The 19,390-nt window shown below is 37.4% G+C and overlaps 1 protein-coding gene across 1 annotated transcript; it reads right to left on the bottom strand.

Moving 5' to 3' along the window:
• Positions 1-5,404: 5,404 nt before the first annotated feature.
• LOC114541660 (probable serine/threonine-protein kinase fhkE) lies at positions 5,405-7,218 on the bottom strand. Its single transcript, XM_028561456.1, has 3 exons — positions 6,997-7,218; positions 5,966-6,796; positions 5,405-5,823 (listed from the first exon to the last, which is right to left on the bottom strand). Exons 1-3 carry the CDS (start codon positions 7,216-7,218, stop codon positions 5,647-5,649), a joined length of 1,230 nt encoding a protein of 409 aa, XP_028417257.1. The 3' UTR covers positions 5,405-5,646.
• Between the last annotated feature and the right edge of the window lie 12,172 nt (positions 7,219-19,390).

Genomic DNA, 19,390 nt, shown 5'->3' with positions numbered 1-19,390 from the left:
AAAAAAGGATATTTTCTGAAAGAGCTTACTAAAATTAGTAAAACTGCCAACTTTGGCTGCGAATTGTTGTAAATTACGGAAAATATAGGCTTGTATAGCCATGCAAAGTTCACGAATTTTGTATACTTTTGTATTACAGCCGGAAGTGTGTAACTAATTTAATTACACGTTTCCGCACATAGGATGCAAAAGTATACAAAATTTGCTAACTTCGTATAGGGCTACATTTTTCGTATTTTACAAAATTTCGCAGCCAAACTTTACATTTGCGTGCGCTAATCTAAGTAAGATCTTTCTAGCTGGTGACTTTTTTTTCTAGTTACTTCAATCAAAAGTTAGGCTAAAGCTGAAGTCGTCAATTGTTATATTTTATAATATGACATTAATTTATAGTACGCGCGTGCTGATTGGTCGAGAAGCGTGTTTCTATTTAAAATTAGACAACGAGTCTGAGTTGTCTATGAGCGAATAGTCAAAAAGGCGACGCCTGAGTTGACTATTCGCTCATAGACAACGAAGGCGAGTTGTGTAATTGTCTTAGTATACACCATGTACCTAGATATATTAATTTCGAGAAAATAATCGATACACCGCATATAAAACCGAAAAATAATTTAATTAATTCAATTTTATATGGTCGCGCAACCGAATTTTTGCCAAAAGTTCACCATCACGAATAGACAATGGTTGAGTAGCCAATCAGAATGTAGGATTTGTAATAGACAATAGTCGGGTGTATACTAAAACTGTATAGAAACACGGAGAATGTTTTCTATTTCTTAAATACCGCATGCGCGAGGTCTTTAACGAGAAGTATTGGACCGAGGTCTTTTTGAACAGACCGAGCTAGAAGAGCGAAGTTTGTACAAAAATATCTGATATCCGATATTTCTCGGTAATGACCGAGCAAGCGAGGCTAATAAAAAGTTTATTATATGGCATAAGGAATGTATTTGCATGCACTTGAAACAAACAAGAAATGCATGAATTCGTATTAGTAGCCTGGTACGCATTTGATAAAAAACAAAAACATAATATCAGTGAATTATTTATAGTCTACCTAAACCGTCTGGAGACTGTCTGGAGATTATTAATTTCACAGTAAATTAAATTTTCCCTTGAGCATTTATTTGTGCCTTTTTCATTCAGAATTTCTCTGTTTTTCATCTCGGAATGGAACGCCGGTAACGCCGGCGGGAAAGTAATAGACAACTGAAAATTCTTCTCAGCCAATTACTGAGCTCCATTTCACCTGAAATGACGCTTGCCATATAATAATAACTAATTTTTTACCGAGAGTTAGGTCTGTGCTGCGAAATATCAGACCGAGGCTCTTTAGTATGCAAAGAGCCTCGGACTGATATTTCACAGTCCAGACAAGCGAGGTAAATAATCTGTTTATTATATGGCTGCATGAGACATCCGAGATACTGGTCCAGATACAGGGGGTCCGGATATTGGTTTTACGGACGGCTCGTCAACCAATCAGAATAGAGAATTTTGAAAAGCCATATAATAGATTAAGTCAGTTATTTATAATGCTACTTACTGTGTATAGGTAAATACTTGCCTTTGAAATTTAGTCGAGCGTTGAAGCAACTTAAGATGAACAGGTAATAATTCTATCGTATCTTCGTGTCGCATCGTTCGTTCTTCGATTTTGGCAACACACTTTTTCACTTCTTCGTGGGCCGTAATAAACACAGACATTGTTCTTCCGACAAGCTTTAGGAAACCTTCATCATATCTCTCGATGAAGGAAACTGATTTAGCATTGTTGAACTCCAAGAATACTTCCTGCAATAATTTCTTTAACCCTTGCTCGAGCAGAGCAGGCTTAATCGGTACTATTTCGTATTTGTATTCTTTAAGACAAGTTAGAAAGTGTTCTTTTGTTTCCTCGCTGGAAAATGAGAAATGTACCGAATCTCCTCTGATTTCGATGCTCGGCTGTGGTTCTCTCAAGGCATAGGATAGTATATAATAAGTCACTGTCAATCGCAGTAACGAAACCTGTCGTGTTTGGACGCTCTTCTTTACCTGAGAAAATATTTAGATAACACTATATATGATACTGTACGCTTATTTAAGTTTTTGACATAGTGCCCATGCATCAGCTGATCAGCGCATGCATACACAGTTAGCCTGGGTCGCAACTGCTTGTGATCCTCTGAATTTACCAGAGGATACAGGGTTTTTTAATCCGGCGAAGTGGGAATTGGATGATTATCCATATTCAAAATTTTCTAACTGTGTGATACAACATTCTTTTATATTTGTGTAGATTATTCACTCTACCCATATTTTTTACATACATATACGGCTTTTGTTTTCTGATACGGTTCGTTTAACTTTGCCAACTCACCTTTTTGAATCTGATGTACTTCGTTTACATTCGTTTCAGCCTGTTTCAACGTCTCAACGACTTCCCTGTCCATTAATTCGTCTTTTTGTACAACTTTACTTTTGCCAATCTGTGAGTCTCGATCATGTTCGTCCGCCGTACTTGTTAATCGTTGAACAACGACATCCCCCGCAGTTAAAATACCGTCGATTGCATCTTCTTTTACAATTTTAACGAGGACAAGATCTCTGTTTAGTGCAGCTGTCATGTTGCAGACGAAATGACTTCTTCTCAGGTCGGCGACATGTTTGTCCGGATCGAGTGTGAACATCTCTCGACAATTTGGACACGGAAAGTCTCGAATAGTTTTACCTTGGGGTGCTTCCTGACGACATGTTTGCAAAACGCCTTCTAAACAATCTTTACAAAATGAGTGGAAGCAAGGAAGAGTTCTCGGGTCTTTTAGCGGTTCCAGACATATGGTACATTGTAGTTCTTTTTTCATTTCAATAATTGGGTCAGTTTCCATAGCACCTTGGCCAGCCATTCAGAAATAAACTTTGTTATACAGGAAACCAAAACCTGGGGATTAATACTGCTATAAACACAACTCCAAACCTCAATGTGTCTGTGACGGTATCTCTTTTATTCTTTCATAAATTATGTTGCCATAAAATCTGTGCGGTCGTATGAGTAAAATAGTAAAATCTTTACCTTCTATATTAATAGGTAAAGAAGTAAAAAACTTCTTTCAATATAATTATTATTATACTATATAGGCCAGATTTAAGCCAGTCTATTTATAAACGCATGACTGAACTTTCGTTTTTTACCTCATTGAAATAGATGATACGTTGGCAAACTCATCTAACGAAATTACAATTGTAAATTAAATGCCACATAAAAAAATCTTGACTTTAGTTCCCTGATTGTTTTCTATTGAAAGACGACTCAATTTAGTTTACAAGAGTTATACAGTTAGCTGCAAAATTTGAAAATATTAACTTGCAGCTGGCAACAAACGTATCGGTTTTCATAATGGTGTCAATTCGCATTTATCACGTTACCTTTTTTAAGCTGTTTGTGATATCCACTGTTAAGTAAAACAATAACGAAAGCAGTGGCGTATAGCCTAAACATAGCTGCATGAGGTCAATTTTTAAACAATACTGAAAAGCCATAACTTGCATCTTTCATCAAATGTTAATATTTATTTGCAGTGAATATATGACCAGTAAATGGAAAAATGCATGCAGTGTCAGTAGAAAGTAAACTATATAATTATATTCATTACGGTCAAGATTACACTATACCAGATCATTTTGTTTATTTCTACCAAAACTACTGGATGTACGTCTTTTCCCTTTGCTCAAAACATGGAAGTTCTTCTTATTTTCTCAAGAAGTCGGTATTCTAATAACTAACGTCACGCCGTAGTTTAAGTATGGGTAGGGATAAAACGCGGATACGGATTGCGGATGGCAGATGCGGATGGGAAAATGCGGATGGGAAAATACGGATGAGGGGATAAAACGCGGATGGGAAAATGCGGATGAGGGGATAAAACGCGGATGGGAAAATGCGGATGAGGGGATAAAACGCGGATGGAAAAATACGAATGAGGGGATAAAACGCGGATGGGAAAATACGGATGAGGGGATAAAACGCGGATGGGAAAATACGGATGAGGGGATAAAACGCGGATGGGAAAATGCGGATGAGAGGATAAAACGCGGATAGGAAAATACGGATGAGGGGATGAAACGCGGATGGGAAAATGCGGATGAGGGGATAAAACGCGGATGGGAAAATGCGGATGAGGGGATAAAACTCGGATGGAAAAATACGGATGAGGGGATAAAACGCGGATGGGAAAATACGGATGAGGGGATAAAACGCGGATGGGAAAATATGGATGAGGGGATAAAACGCGGATGGGAAAATACGGATGAGGGGATAAAACGCGGATGGGAAAATGCGGATGAGGGGATAAAACGCGGATGGGAAAATACGGATGAGGGGATAAAACGCGGATAGGAAAATACGGATGAGGGGATAAAACGCGAAAAAAGGAAAACGATTTTTATATGTGATTCATTATATAAATATATATGTCTTTCCTTCTTGTGTTTCTCCCGTCTAAGCTTCTCTACCACGACTAGCTTATCTTTCACGTTTGCCAAAGAAGCGTCCATAAAACTACCTTTTTCCAATTTTTTATTTTTACTCCGGCGCCAGCGACGGAGTTGAAAATTCGCCTCGGGTTTTTTTTATCGTCGCAAGTGTGTAATGTGTATGTGACCGTACTTATTTACGTCCCGTGCACGATTCGATTTCGCTCGCATGATACGGCAATTCCTCCAAGAGGAACAAATAAACAGTTCTTTTCATGCTGCTCGATTGAATATCGCCGCTATTTCGCCGTTTAACAAGCTGTGGTCGTGTGTGGGCGCGTTGACACGTCGTAGTTTGCACAGGATTGAAGATTTAATATAACTATGTATAAGCGCGAATTCCAAAGGCAAAGTGTAAGACAAAGCGAATATATCATGCGGTTTATTTACATTTTTGAACAATTGAACTTCTATACTTTTTAAAGTACGTTGTGCTTCGCGATCGAACATTTAGGTTCGCAAGGCATCTAAATGCGAATGTTATCTGTATTGTTTATGTTTAGAAGAATATTAATGGCTATTTCTAAAACCAGGAACGGGGAATCGGGGAACGGAACGGGGAACGGAACGGGGAACACGAAAACCCGGAATACTAAAAGCCGGAATCTCTAAAACCCGGAATACTAAAAGCCGGAATCTCTAAAACCAGGAATACTAAAAGCCGGAATCTCTAAACCAGGAATACTAAAAGCCGGAATCTCTAAAACCAGGAATACTAAAAGCCGGAATCTCTAAAACCAGGAATACTAAAAGCCGGAATCTCTAAAACCAGGAATACTAAAAGCCGGAATCTCTAAAACCAAGAATACTAAAAGCCGGAATCTCTAAAACCAGGAATACTAAAAGCCGGAATCTCTAAAACCAGGAATACTAAAAGCCGGAATCTCTAAAACCAGGAATCTCTAAAACCCGGAATACTAAAACATATGGTTAATGATATATATCTGTCTATCTTCTATCTATGTCAATGTCTTAAATTTTTTTTCAGGGGGTACATTCAATAAAATCAACAAGAAATAGCACATTTTCCCTTCATATATGCTTTTACAAACAGGTTCAGGTGATATTTGACAACTCCATGCAAGAGGCTAGGGTTGTTTTTGATATTAAGGTACAGTCAATAATTGATCATGGCATGGTGGCTACATCATATCCAACTGAAGTGACATGAAGGATTAAAACATATGACAAACACTCACAATTTGTGCAGTGGTTATAGTAGGAGACGAAATGTATTTTATACCTTGAAGAATGTACATCTTCTGTGATACCATCTCTATTCTCAGCAACATCGATGGATTCCATCTGAAATAAAATCAGTAAGTAGTAATTAATCCTAAAGAGATTTATATTTTACCTTGGGCAACATTAAGGTGGTGCACATCATATAAGTTTGGCACCTATTATAAGCTAGAAAATTAAATCATATTAAATACATCATATTTACCTCTTTAAGATCTTTGTCAACATCAATTAAACACTCAGGTGCTGAGATGGTGCTGTCATGTTTACTGGAACTTGGGTCCTTGTTCACATCAATTAAACACTCAGGTGCTGAGATGGTGCTGCCATGTTTACTGGAACTTGGGTCCTTGTTAACATTAATTAAACACTCAGGTGCAGGGATAACTGCCAATGCCTCCCCACTAGACTCACAATCTGGGCACACAATGGTTAATGCTTCTTCAGCAGAAACTCTTTCACTTGGTATAAAAGATGAACAAGCTTCAAAAGCTTTGCTAATCTTTGACCACTGGGTTAGACGAAGGGAATCATATTCTACAGAGTGTCTTGGTTTCTTTTTTTGCTCCATTAGCTTTCGAAGTTCATCCTTTACTTCTGAAAAGCTTTCGAAACCACATTCTTCTATCTCTTGGGAATATGGGTATTCAACATCAGGATTAACTAAAAGAAACAACACCATACCAAGAGACCAAATGTCAGACTGTTTCAGTTCTTCTAAGGAAAAAGAAATAGTTTGGTCAGAGATTAGCAATGCCTCTGGTGCATTATAAACAAGTGTTCCCCTTTCAAGATTTTTAGTTCTGGTGTGATTAAGTGTAGCAGTTTGATTCATAATTGAACGGCTTTCCCCAAAGTCAGCCAGTTTGCAAATTATATTCTCTTTTGACCAGGCCTTTTCCATTTCGTCAGGATCTGTCAATTGAGAATAGTGAGTGTTGGAAACCAGAATATTTGCAGCCTTAATGTCTCTGTGGGCGATGTTTCGCTTGTGAAGGTAGGCAATCGCTGTGATAATATCTTGTGCAATCTTTGGCTGAAGAAAAAACAATTGCTCACAAAGTTTCCACTGCACACAAAATCGAGGTATTCCATCAAACAAGTGACACGATCACCATTAATTCCCAACGGTTGAAAGTCAAAACAGGCGTACTCTAGCATTACTGCTATGGGACTCGAGCAAAAGCCCTCAACTTTAACAATGTGCTTACATTGCAATTCACTGAGAATGCGTACCTCTTTGGTAAATAATAGTTTGTCTCGTTGTTTTTTCTGGCATTTTAATTTCTTTAATACAACGAGTCTGCCCTTAAATTTAGCTGAATATACATCACCAAAACTTCCTTCACCAATTTTGCACTTCTCTTGCGCGTCTGTCCATATAAATTGTTTTACACCAGGTATAACAATGTCTGCGGCTGGGGTTCCAACTTTTAAAATAGGTAACTTAGCACTCATTTATATGGAAATGCTTAAAAAACATTTGCATATAACCCAAATACGCGTTCGAATTCGATGAGCACGAAGCAGAGACCACGAGGCTTGTTTTTTCTAGTGCCCGCAATCTTATCAGCGGTCAATATTAATAACATAAAATAACAAATATAACAGTAAACATTTAACAATTATTCGCCGAATTCGAAGGCGAAGTGAATATCGCTGAATAAAAACCGAGACGAATAGCGTTGCCAGCATTTACAAAGATGCCAGCATTTTCAATATTTACTTTTGTAATTGTACTCAAATATAACTATAGCTAGTTTTACAATTTACACCGCGTTGCACTCATGATTGTTATTGGTAATTTACTTAACCATATGTTTTAGTATTCCGGCTTTTAGTATTCCGGGTTTTAGAGATTCCTGGTTTTAGAGATTCCGGCTTTTAGTATTCCTGGTTTTAGAGATTCCAGCTTTTAGTATTCCTGGTTTTAGAGATTCCGGCTTTTAGTATTCCTGGTTTTAGAGATTCCGGCTTTTAGTATTCCCGGTTTTAGAGATTCCGGCTTTTAGTATTCCTGGTTTTAGAGATTCCAGCTTTTAGTATTCCTGGTTTTAGAGATTCCGGCTTTTAGTATTCCGGGTTTTAGAGATTCCGGCTTTTAGTATTCCGGGTTTTAGAGATTCCGGCTTTTAGTATTCCGGGTTTTCGCGTTCCCCGTTCCGTTCCCCGTTCCGTTCCCCGATTCCCCGTTCCTGGTTTTAGAAATAGCCGAATATTAATTGATGCAATCAAGCAAATCCCGTGGGCAGATGTTGTAGAACAACTGACGCCTGTCCTGGCGTTAATTCCGGGGCACGTGTCAGTCTTCAATATAAAGCTTTTGAACATAAACAATACAGTTCACATTCGCATTTAGATGCCTCGCGAAGCACAACGTACTTTAAAAAGTATAGAAGTTCAATCACGGTTCAAAAATGTAAATAAACCGCATGATATATTCGCTTTGTCTTACACTTTGCCTTTGGAATTCGCGCTTATACATAGTTATATTAAATCTTCAATCCTGTGCAAACTACGACGTGTCAACGCGCCCACACACGACCACAGCTTGTTAAACGGCGAAATAGCGGCGATATTCAATCGATATTCAACAAGACGCCTGTTCTGGCGTTAACTCCGGCGCACGTGCCAGTCTTTAATATAGAGCTTCTGAACATAAACAATACAGCCAGTGTGACCAGACGTGGTAATTTTAATTACTTTTGGTAATTTTTGGTAATTTTTTGGGTGCTTGTGGTAATTTGAAATTTGTAGTAATTACTACGGTAATTTTCCATGAATTGTAGTAATTTGTAGTAATTTATTTAAAATACATTTTATGGAAACTATTTTCAACCTGAGCCGTTCCACTTTTGGTCTTATCAAGGCTCTAATGCCGCTGCTGCTTCTGCTATACCGCGAGCATTCATTTCATTCCCAGGAGTCCAGGCCTCTAAAATCTTTGGGGTCTGGGATAGCACGTGACACGTGTTATCCACATAGGTTCTTACCTCATATGGTCTTACTCTTACCTATTTCCGATATCGTCCTACCTATTTACAATATATGCGTTAACGGCTCATAAATTTTTCATAAAAAAGATGTGAGTCTAAAATATGCGTGAGGATTAAATGGAAATTAACATTGCGGGTGGCCATGTAGATGAGACTTCTTATGAATCTGACAGTGATGTGTGCGAAGGTATCGAAGCCAATATTTCAAAGTTCTGACCCGACACGTGCGCGCAAGAAAGCTAGCAAATCTTCAACTGCTTCAAATAATCGTAAACAGAAGTATCGCGTTCAGTCAGGCACTAAACCCCTGCCTATTATCATTTATCAAATAAAATCAGTTATCAGGGTGAATTAAGGTCGGTTACGAATACTTTCGGGTAAGGTATGGGACTTAAAGGGATAATTGGGGATAAAAGTGAGCGTGGTAATTTTTGGCCAAATGTAGTAATTTCTGCCACCTGATACGGTAATTGGCCCTCAAAAAACCTGGTCACACTGAATACAGCTCATATTCGCATTTAGATGCCTTGCGAGTTGCGAACCTATAAATGTTCGATTGCGAAATTTAGAAGCACGTCGTACTTTAAAAAGTATAGAAGTTCAATTGTGCAAAAATGTAAATAAACCGCATGATACATTCGCTTTGTCTCACACTTTGCTTTTGGAATAGGCGCTTATATAGTTATATTAAATCTTCAATCCTGTGCAAACTACGACGTGTCAACGCGCCCATACACGACCACATCATCTTGTTAAACGGCGAAATAGCAGCGATATTATTAAAATAGGACCAGAATCTACATGTATTAAATATATTCTTACCCCAATTCAATCTAAACTTAATCGAACAGCATGAAAAGAACGGTTTATTTGTTCCTCTTGGAGGAATTGCCGTATCATGCGAGCGAAATCGAATCGCGCATCGGAAAATTAGCCACTGAAGCTGTACACCACAACTCTTAAGAGATAAGACTGGGACGTAGATAAATACAGTCACATACACATTTCGAATACTAGAATGGTTCGCGCCATTTCAGACTTGCGACGACGAAAAATAATGAAAAAAAAAAAAAAAAAAAAAAAAACCGAGGCGAATTTTCAACTCCGTCGCTGACGCCGGAGTAATAAATGGTCAGACCGGTCATACTTTTAAATTTAAATAGAGTATTTCGTTAACGGAGAATATATAGCGGTGAAAATGCATTTCCCGTGCTAGGCAGATGTAAATAACTATATATTTGCATGCAGAGTTCTTGAAACACTCTAAAATACCAGTAACCTGTCCGTACCAAACTACAACAGGACCGGTCTGGCCGTTTTTTCCGTATCACAGATCACAGATGTTCGCACAGAAGAAGCGCCCTGGCACACACGAATCAGCGTCATCTTCGCTCTTTCGAAACGTTATGTAACATCGCTTAAAAGCGCTCGTTGGTAGCGCAAAGGTCTTAAAATTGTATGTGGCTGATGAATGATTATGGAGTTACCGAACAATTTGATACAAGAACAGGTGAGAATTTTTAAGAGGTATGATTTATTTTACGCGGAAAATTATATGCTGCCTAAATTTGAATAGCTATTTGCCGTACTATAATTTGCTGTATATGGATTAGTAGGATTACTATATTCAACCAAATCATCCAAATGTGGTATTATCTATATAAATGTCTTATATTAAAGATAGATGAAACTAATTGGTATTTCTATAGGTGGTCTTGCCCCAAAATGGAGATAAAGCCAGATTATTCTATAGAGAGTTTTTTTAAAGATTCTCACTTCAGAAACCAAATTTATAGCTAGGATATGAAAATTTTCATGCATATAAACACTTTGTGTGCATGCCATAGGTGCATGAGCACCCAAAAATGACCCTGCCCCCTGTAAAAAGTTAAATGAACAAGTATAAATGATATACCAAACTGCAGCAGTGGAAATTAAAACACTATTTTAGCTATTTTGTCATCAACACATTGTGCGAAGGGAAGGGGCGCGCAGAATTGTTTTATCATGCAGTCATAAATTAACTCACATGGTGCTGGACAGAACAGGATGGTATTTTGTTATATGTATACTACCTAACCTAATTATGTTTTCAGGTTGTTTGGCAGCTTCTACCTATCATATTGAGCAAAAAGACGTCTAGAAAGCATGCTTTGTCAGATAAAGAGGTTTGAAATAGGGCACTTTACAGATATTATACCATACAGATATAATTTATATATTATATATAAATTTGATATGGCATCTTGAAAATGATTACAAAATGGTCCAATAGGTTTATGCAAGTTTTATATTTTATGATAAAGTGCCAACAGATTAAAGAGGTTGGGCAACTGTGGACTAAATGCTGTGATCCATGTTGTGTTATTTCACTTGCGGCTGTTGATGTTTTGGTACATCTGGTTGTGAAGAATGTTTTGGATTTTAGCTATGTTATGCATGGTTTTGTGGCTCAAACTTTGTCAACAAGGTATATAGATTTAATTAAAAATGGCCAACTTCTCAGCCTTTTAACTAAAGTGTTGAAATTTATAAGATCCTACCTATCTTAATTTCAGACATATCCTTGGACCAATTCGTGGTGTAATAAAGTTATTATGTTTTCAAGTGAAGTCCACTATAGAAGTTGATTCATACAATTTGAGGTTAGTGGAACACTTTTAGTAATTGTAACTTTTAGTGTAGTAGGTACCTTGACTACGCAATAAGTCGATGCATTGTGAGTCACCATAAATTACTGTGTGTGTAAATTATGGCTGCATTAGTTTTAAGAGGAAGTCATATGCCAATATTTATGTTTATTTAGTACACTGACTATCAAATTTCTAAGTACTCAATAATTTTTTTAAACCAATGCTGCATGATTCTAGTAGGCTTTCTCCAAAATATAATTTAAGCCCCTTAAATGACCGGCCTTAAATTATGCTGTATGTGGGTAGTGTGTTTACCTGATGCAGTCACATTCAAACTGTTACATGAACAACCTTACGGCTTACTGTAGCCGACTATAGTGAGAAAAGTAAATTATTGAAGGTAAATATTGATAATGTTATAGGTTAACTGACATATGAAAGTGAAAATGTTTTGCTAGAGCAATTCATACAATTACGCAATGAAAACATAGCATTTTTTAATTGCTTCATTTGTCTGTATGCATCTCTTTACCCATTCTTACTGATTAATTTTAATGCTTTGTAACTCCCAAAAGAAATTCTTTTGTTTGAGACCTCAACGTTTTTGTTTTGTTACCTTTAAGCTCAAATCTGCATCCATATACTAAGATATTGGCTAATTGTTCTTGGTCATGGCCAATGCTTCTTCAAGAGGTTGAAAATATTTTTCAGACAACGAATAAGAGGTAATCTTTTGATGGATATTTTATGACATGTGTAATGTGTAATAAATATACACCTTTATTGTTAAGTTATATTGCACACCTGTAGAGTCCCAAGAAATGTGCTTACTCCATGCTACTATGCTGCAGCACCTCTACAGGTGTCTTCATATTGTGGTTTTATTCAACCTTACTAAAGTTGATATATACCACATTCCTGTATATATGCACCATATCACGGATCATTTGACCTTGCAATTACCATCAATCATCCCAAATATTTGACCTCATCAAGATCGAAATTGCATTCCGGTATATTTGACCTTACCAAAGTCGAAAGTACCATGTTACGGTATATTCCTTTCCGTAAATCTTTCTGCTTGTTAAATTTTGTTATGAATCACTCTGCATCCGCCCTAGCCCCAGCCCACACAGCAAGCTTTGCTGTTAACAATGATCCTATTGTAAACTTGATCTTAACGCTAGCGTTAGTTCTCATAAAGTGTTCCTTTGATACGTACGTATAGACGCGCCTCCTGAAATGTTTCTTGTGCATAATTTTATTGACTTCCATGCATACAGAGGGTAGGCTCGTAATATATTTATAAATGCGGTATGCCATTTTAATGACGTAATGGACTGGTTTATTAAACCTTTCTTGCAATATGAGTCAATCTGGTATCAAACTACTGTATTACAGTATCAAAGTATCCAAAATACAGGGAAAGATATTTTAATGATATAATAATCGCTAATTTTGTATTTACAGGTTTATTTCGTCATTTGTTGCAATATTTGAAGCTTTCTTCCAACATGTTTTTTTCAACCCTAAAACTGATTACTCTGCTTGCAAAAGTTTACACGTATTGTTGTTGGAAATATCGTCTGATATGATGGAGGGAAAAGATATAGTTGTACTCGAAAGGATTTTGAAATTGATTACTAACCATCTTCGATTTTACAAGGTGAGGTAAACTGATATGTTTCAAATATTGCTCAACTTTGTATGTTAGGCGAAAAAATGCTACATTTAGCGTTTAGCTATTAATGCAATATTTTATCTAATAGAACAATATGGAATCACTTGGTCACAGTGTTTCATTGTGTCATCAAACATTACGATGGTTTTTGAAATACAACTGTGAGAAACTTGGTATGTACCGTAGACAAGATACTATACCACCAAGCATTGCTTGTTAAAGCGAGGCTTTTTGAGCCTTTAAAATAATCGTATTAGGGAAAACCTGTATAAATGTATTAAAACATAACCTCGTATCCAGGATCTTTAAAACTGAGGTGTTTTCATAAGCATAAGGGCTTACGTTATAGAGGTGGACGAGTAATTCAGCCATCAATAAAATGCCAAATTGCAATGCAGCATTACTGTCCATAGCACGAACCTACGTCACCTTCCTCCATACGTCACGACGAGTTTAGAGTTCGAAGAAACAAATTCAGGGATATATTTACAGGCAACAATTTGATAGTTTTGACCAAGAAACGATCTTACTCGAGGATCATTAAAATTGTCGATTATAGTTGTCGTAAACTGAAATAACGAATATATAAAAACTAAGTTCATGCATTTCTAATTACTATACCAGCTAAAACTACTATAACTATATCTTCAATGAAAGGATAATGAACTATACAGATTATGAATACATATTAAATGCACTAGAAATGCCCTAAACCGCTCAATCTTGTCATGCACTTACTATGGCTAACACATACAAGATAAACTGCTAACTAACTAAATTACAATCGTAAAAGATAAACTTGCATAACAGTCCCGCTTTGTCGAGACGAACGATGCACAAACCGAGATGTTCGACAGCTGGATGGGTTACGAAAACTTGTTCGAAACTTTTATTACAAGTTTTCTCGACGAATGCATATAACCAACTGAGCGAAAAACAAGATTGTGCAAACCTTTACCTGTCCCAAATCGGAACTATAGTTACCGAAACTAGTTATTTCGTCATCACTAACCACTAACTAACCAAAAATTTCCTGCTATTGTTCAATCGATCTGAAAGCCGTACAGGTACCATACCAAATGATAAGTTCTAGCTGCGCACCCAGGCAGGAATAGTGATAGTCGACTAATTGTTCGTGTTTTATCGGTAGTATACACTTTTTAATATTCCTAAATTAAACGTTAATATTCGTAAATTAAACGTGGACTCGTCAGGTTCACGTCCATGGAGTGTAATGAACACGAAAATTTTGTAGTTCCGAAATTTACACCTCTCAACGTTACACTTCGAAGTTGCGTGAAAAATTGCATTTTGTACTAGGGACCTAGCCACCTGAAAGAAGGACGTTTGTATGAAAGCCGGATAGCGCTATCTACCGGATATTGATTTTTTCAACCGTTCTAAAAATGCTTGAAAAGCAATAAAATGTCAGATTTGGAGCCAACAATTATTAAAGAGGATCCTCGATTTAGGAATACTAAGATTTAATCAAAGTTATACCAAACAACGGGCGATTTTAAAGCGATTGAAAAAACCACTATCCGGTGGATAGCGCTATGCGACTTTCATACAACCGGCTCCAGCGTGGGGCAAAAAGGGCGGTTGCGATCGTTCAAGAAACCATTTTTCGAAAACGTTGAGATCGCGATAAGAATTTTTGGGAGGGAGATTGTCTTATAGTGAAAGATGACCAAATAAAATATCCGTTTCCATCCACTTGATGGTCTCAAATTATTGTTACCCCAACCTCCAGCATGGGGGAACACCTATTTCAGACTTTTAGAAGCCCTAGAATTCTACATTTTGCCGGTGGGGATGACGATGACACTCCAATGCGCTTCCCCCCTAATGTAGTCTCTAAACTATGTATATTCTATTAACTGTGAACCCACTGAGCGATATATAATAATTCCCATAATCTCAGTGGTTCAACCTCTGCGGAAAAGAGAATTAGGAGTGGAAACACAGTAATTTCCTATCCTCTGTGTAAACACTGAACTGAACAGTGATCGAAGGATCGAAGTTCGTAAATCAAATATATTTTCGCCAAAGACCTATTTTACAAGTTGTTATTTTGGACATATCATATACTTTCCTCCCAACGAGTGAAATTACAACGGATAAAGTAATGTTTGGAGGTAGAATTACCACACGATGTAATAATGTCTTGAAGGCGGCAATTGTTAATCGTCGGGATAGTTTTGGCGCGATTATTCAAACGTACCACGATACGAATGTGTCTCACGAAATTCCCTGTGAAAAGGAAAACATTTACACCACCGAGGATGAAAGAAAATTGCACGAGACGAAAGATGCCGCTTCAACGACAAGAAATGTTTTACAAGAGAGGAATGCAGCTCGCACAAGCCCCAAATACAAAGCAGGTGTTTTGAAATTTGAAAGTAAAGAGAAAGTAATAAAGGAGATGTTGAAAATAGAAGAGCATCATGTGATTAAAGAAATAAGGGATGCACAAGGGAACCTGATTGATGTATTATGGTGTCCTGTATACCTTTGTCCTGAAGCAAAAGGCAAGGCAAGAGGTGGAGAAGAGATACCACATCACAGGTGTAAAACATGTGGCAAAATTGGACTTCATCTTCTGAATGATGGGCAAAAATACAGGCCATGCTTAAGTTGTGCAGGTTGGAAGGGGAATGAGATACCCGGCTGGTATTATCATGTGAAATGTTGCCATTGTGAACATACTATGAAACATTAATAACATGTGCGAATGAAACTGTGTTGTTTTGGGCAATCACAATGATGTTAAATACGGAAAGCCTAATGTTACTTTTAATAGCTCGGCAAAACTAACCAGATAATCAAACTTTGTGTAACATCAGGGTTTCCATGTTTGTTATCATTATGTACAAAACCTTTGACAATTGTCTTTAATTAATAGGCAAAATAGATTAATTTTAGATGGATGCTCTCAGAGTTTAAATTTATAGATTGCAAACTATTGAGATTTCTAGTACCCTGGTACGTAGTTTAAGTAAGTATAAGTGTTTGCATATGAATGTGTGTATGTATATTAACGCAATATCTAGATTAAAAAATCAGGTAGCACAGATTGGTGTAAGCTGTTGTTTTTGCCCGGCCAGTTGTTCATGTCAATTATCTATATGTTATATGTGTCTGCCTGGCAAGAGACCTTGGAACTAAAATCCCAATTTCAACCCCAACATTGCCAGCTCTTGCAGTTTACCATGAAATACAGTTTTAGTGGTCTTGAAAATTTAAAGCATAACCATTTGACATCCTATGCTGCCATATTAAGGGCACTTGGCTAAATTCATACCCCTGCCATGGGGACATGGATCCTTTATTCACTTAAAGTGGCTCTGAGGATTATTAAAATATTTTTGAATGATTTCCCATGGGCAAAGACTCTAAAACTCGTTCCTGAGGCTTTCAAAAGAGAGTACACGCAATACAACAATATCAACAATTTGGCGGCCAGCTTTGTTGGGTTTGGGGTGGGGTGGTGCAAATTCGCATATCCGTGTTCATTGCCTGCAAGAACAATTTATTTTAAAATAAAATTAAAACATACTGAACGTGAATATATCAAACCAATGACCTATTATTTACCTGGATATACATATACCCCCATGTGTAGAGCCGAAATTCAACTGAAATGTAATATTTTTACATCTCCATAGACAATCATATGAAGGCAATGACTGTACTCCTCATTGAAATGATACACAAACAGTTGTCTCTTGGGATGTCAATGATGTCATCACTTGTTTTGTTAAGGAAGATAACGCTAAGAAAACCATGGGTAATGTTTCCTAGTTGTCAAATTAAATCCCCGAGTGCCTTTTTAATATGCTCTTGAGAAATTCGAATCCCCAAGGTGTCTTTCCAGTTAAAACCAGGAATTTAAGCCTTCCGATTTTTGGACTGTTTATAATTCTGTACTAAAATGTGTGAGTTATGAACATGAAGAAAATCTATGTCACATCTAGGAAGGGAATCGTCCAGTCCACCCGCACCCGTAAACTAGCTGCCCAATTGGTAACTGTAATTTATTTTGCAACTTCTAGATTCCACTTGGGAATGGCACCATGTTTTTGATATCTCATCTTTTACTTAGCTGTTCGGGATATTATGTTGAAGAACTTATCCATGCTGGTAAGAAAATAAGGGGAAGAAATAGAATATCCTGAATAGCTGTTCATGTCTTAAGCTGCTTTCCATTTAAATCGTATCGTAGATTGAGTATTCCGACCAGGACTAATGACTTTAAAAGAATGAGATACGCTACGTTTCGCTACGATACGGTTGAAGTGGTAAACGGCCTTTAGGAGTCTTGTTTTTTTGAAATGATCTGCCCCTTCAATGCTATAAAGTGCTCAGACTGCACTATTCGACAGAAATCACACTATGCTGTTATCTTGAGAATTCTGTTCGCTGCCAGTGGCAGTGTTCTGATCCGCTAGTCACATCTTGATGTAGCTAGTCACTGATCTTGGTCTTGATTAGGCAAAATATGTTAATTACGCCAACGATGCTAGTATGCAAAGTGATATATACTGTAGATTAGGGGGACGTATATAGAGCAGCATTCTATGTTGTTTAAATAATATCTTGTGTTCTCGTTCAGCTTCAAACTTGGCCCATTACATCCTGTCGAAAGGTGGCGATGGCACACAGAAACTTTCCTTTTTGATTCTTCCTTTGCTGCAAATTCTCTCCTCATCAAGACACCGAGAAAAAGAAACCACCGTTTTCACTCTTGCTTCTAAACTTCTGAAAGATATTGAAGATGCCCTTCAATCTACAAATTTGACAAATGAAAACAAGGTCAGAATTATATATTGGCTAATATCCTGTGATTATCTGTATTGCTTATTGTTTTTCACATTCCACCCCGACAATGCTTAGTCAGTCTCTAAAGCCACGACTTAGGTCGGCCACTGACTGGGCGAAGTAGGTTTCACGCAAGGCCTGGCCTAATTTTGTCGACTCCCTCTCTTTGACTTTGTCGTCGTCTTTTTAAAAAAAACAAGGCATTTTAGGTATCGTAGATTCCATGATTTTGTGATTTTTGTCATTCCACGGGAGTCAAGGTCTCAAGAAAGATCGTAATTGCGTTCGACGAAGAAGAACGCTTTCTAATCGTGACGTCACGGCTGGATGCTATGTCGTTTTGAGATTTTTGTGTGGCATTTGTCTCGCTTTCGTGTTTTTGCGCTTGCTTCACCTGCATCAGGAATCTATCTCGCAGTACTTTACCGATAAGAAATCCGATCACCGAACGCACTTGCTAATCTTTGATTACTTCTGGTATATAGTCTTTATATGTCACGTGTTTTCATTTCAGACAGAATCTTTTCCTCGGGGGGAGTTATTGAAGAAGTGCAGTATTTGTGAAAACATTTATATTTTATGCCGGTGAGATAGATTGCTTTCACTTTCCTTTTATTATCGTAAATGGCAGATTTATATATACAAAGTACATGGAGTACATATCATTGCCGGTATGCATGATTTAAACAAACGCCTCTATACATACAGTTAACTTTAAGGCGATGGGAGTGCATTGCCGAATATTCATAATATACTAATAATAAGAATAATTAACTACTCAATGCAACATAGTTTTACAAATTTCGGAATGCTCTTTTCAGCTCAATTGGTAAATTTCCCTAGACCTACTTTATAAATTGAGTTAAATAGGGAAATTCTCAATTTTGTTCTGGTGGACGAAAAACGAAGTACATTTTTCTGTTCGGGCTGCATCTAAGGAAAATTTTCTTTAGTAAGAACCAGCAAATAGTTTACTTGGGCGTGCGCGGAGGGTTACAGGAGGGGTGCAGCAAACTAGTTTGGAAGATTATGTACGAGGTTGAAGTATCCTCGGGTATATTTGGAAGTTTAGTGTATTTTTCGAAGCCCTGACAATCCGTCTTAGTTTTATAGTTTTTCCAACAAACATACATTCTAATATTCAGTTGGTCACCCCACTCATGCCTGGCAACTAGTCTTTACCTTTCCCCCCCCCTAACGCTCTAGATGGCTTATTGTATGTATCCTGGCCCTGGTTAATAGGAGTCTTTCTGTGCTTCCTGGACTCAGACAAATAGAATCTTGATTTTTTGCTCTATCAATGCAGGACAGTTGGTTTGATCGGAAACTAGCTTTTTTTAGTATCTCAATTAAGGTGGCTCCCTACAGTTTCTCGAAAATTTTAATGCACATTTTAAACAGGGATATTCAGCATCTAAACGTTTCACTAGAAGACTAAAATTTTACATTTTCAGGCAACATACCTAAATCTATTCAGAACTTGTGCCTGGCAGTCGTTG

Source organism: Dendronephthya gigantea, unplaced genomic scaffold, assembly GCF_004324835.1.
Source record: "Dendronephthya gigantea isolate DGI-Jeju-01 unplaced genomic scaffold, DenGig_1.0 000300F, whole genome shotgun sequence".
NCBI classification, from domain to species: Eukaryota; Metazoa; Cnidaria; class Anthozoa; order Malacalcyonacea; family Nephtheidae; genus Dendronephthya; species Dendronephthya gigantea.
This window is presented reverse-complemented; position numbering and strand designations above follow the sequence as displayed.

Excerpts from the sequence above, each read along its gene's own strand:
- LOC114541660 (XM_028561456.1), bottom strand. The coding sequence starts at position 7,218 with ATGAGTGCTAAGTTACCTATTTTAAAAGTTGGAACCCCAGCCGCAGAC. Across the intron at positions 6,797-6,996 it reads AACTATTATTTACCAAAGAG|CCAAAGATTGCACAAGATAT; the intron begins GTACGCATTCTC and ends TTTTTTCTTCAG. Across the intron at positions 5,824-5,965 it reads TTGACAAAGATCTTAAAGAG|ATGGAATCCATCGATGTTGC; the intron begins GTAAATATGATG and ends ATTTTATTTCAG.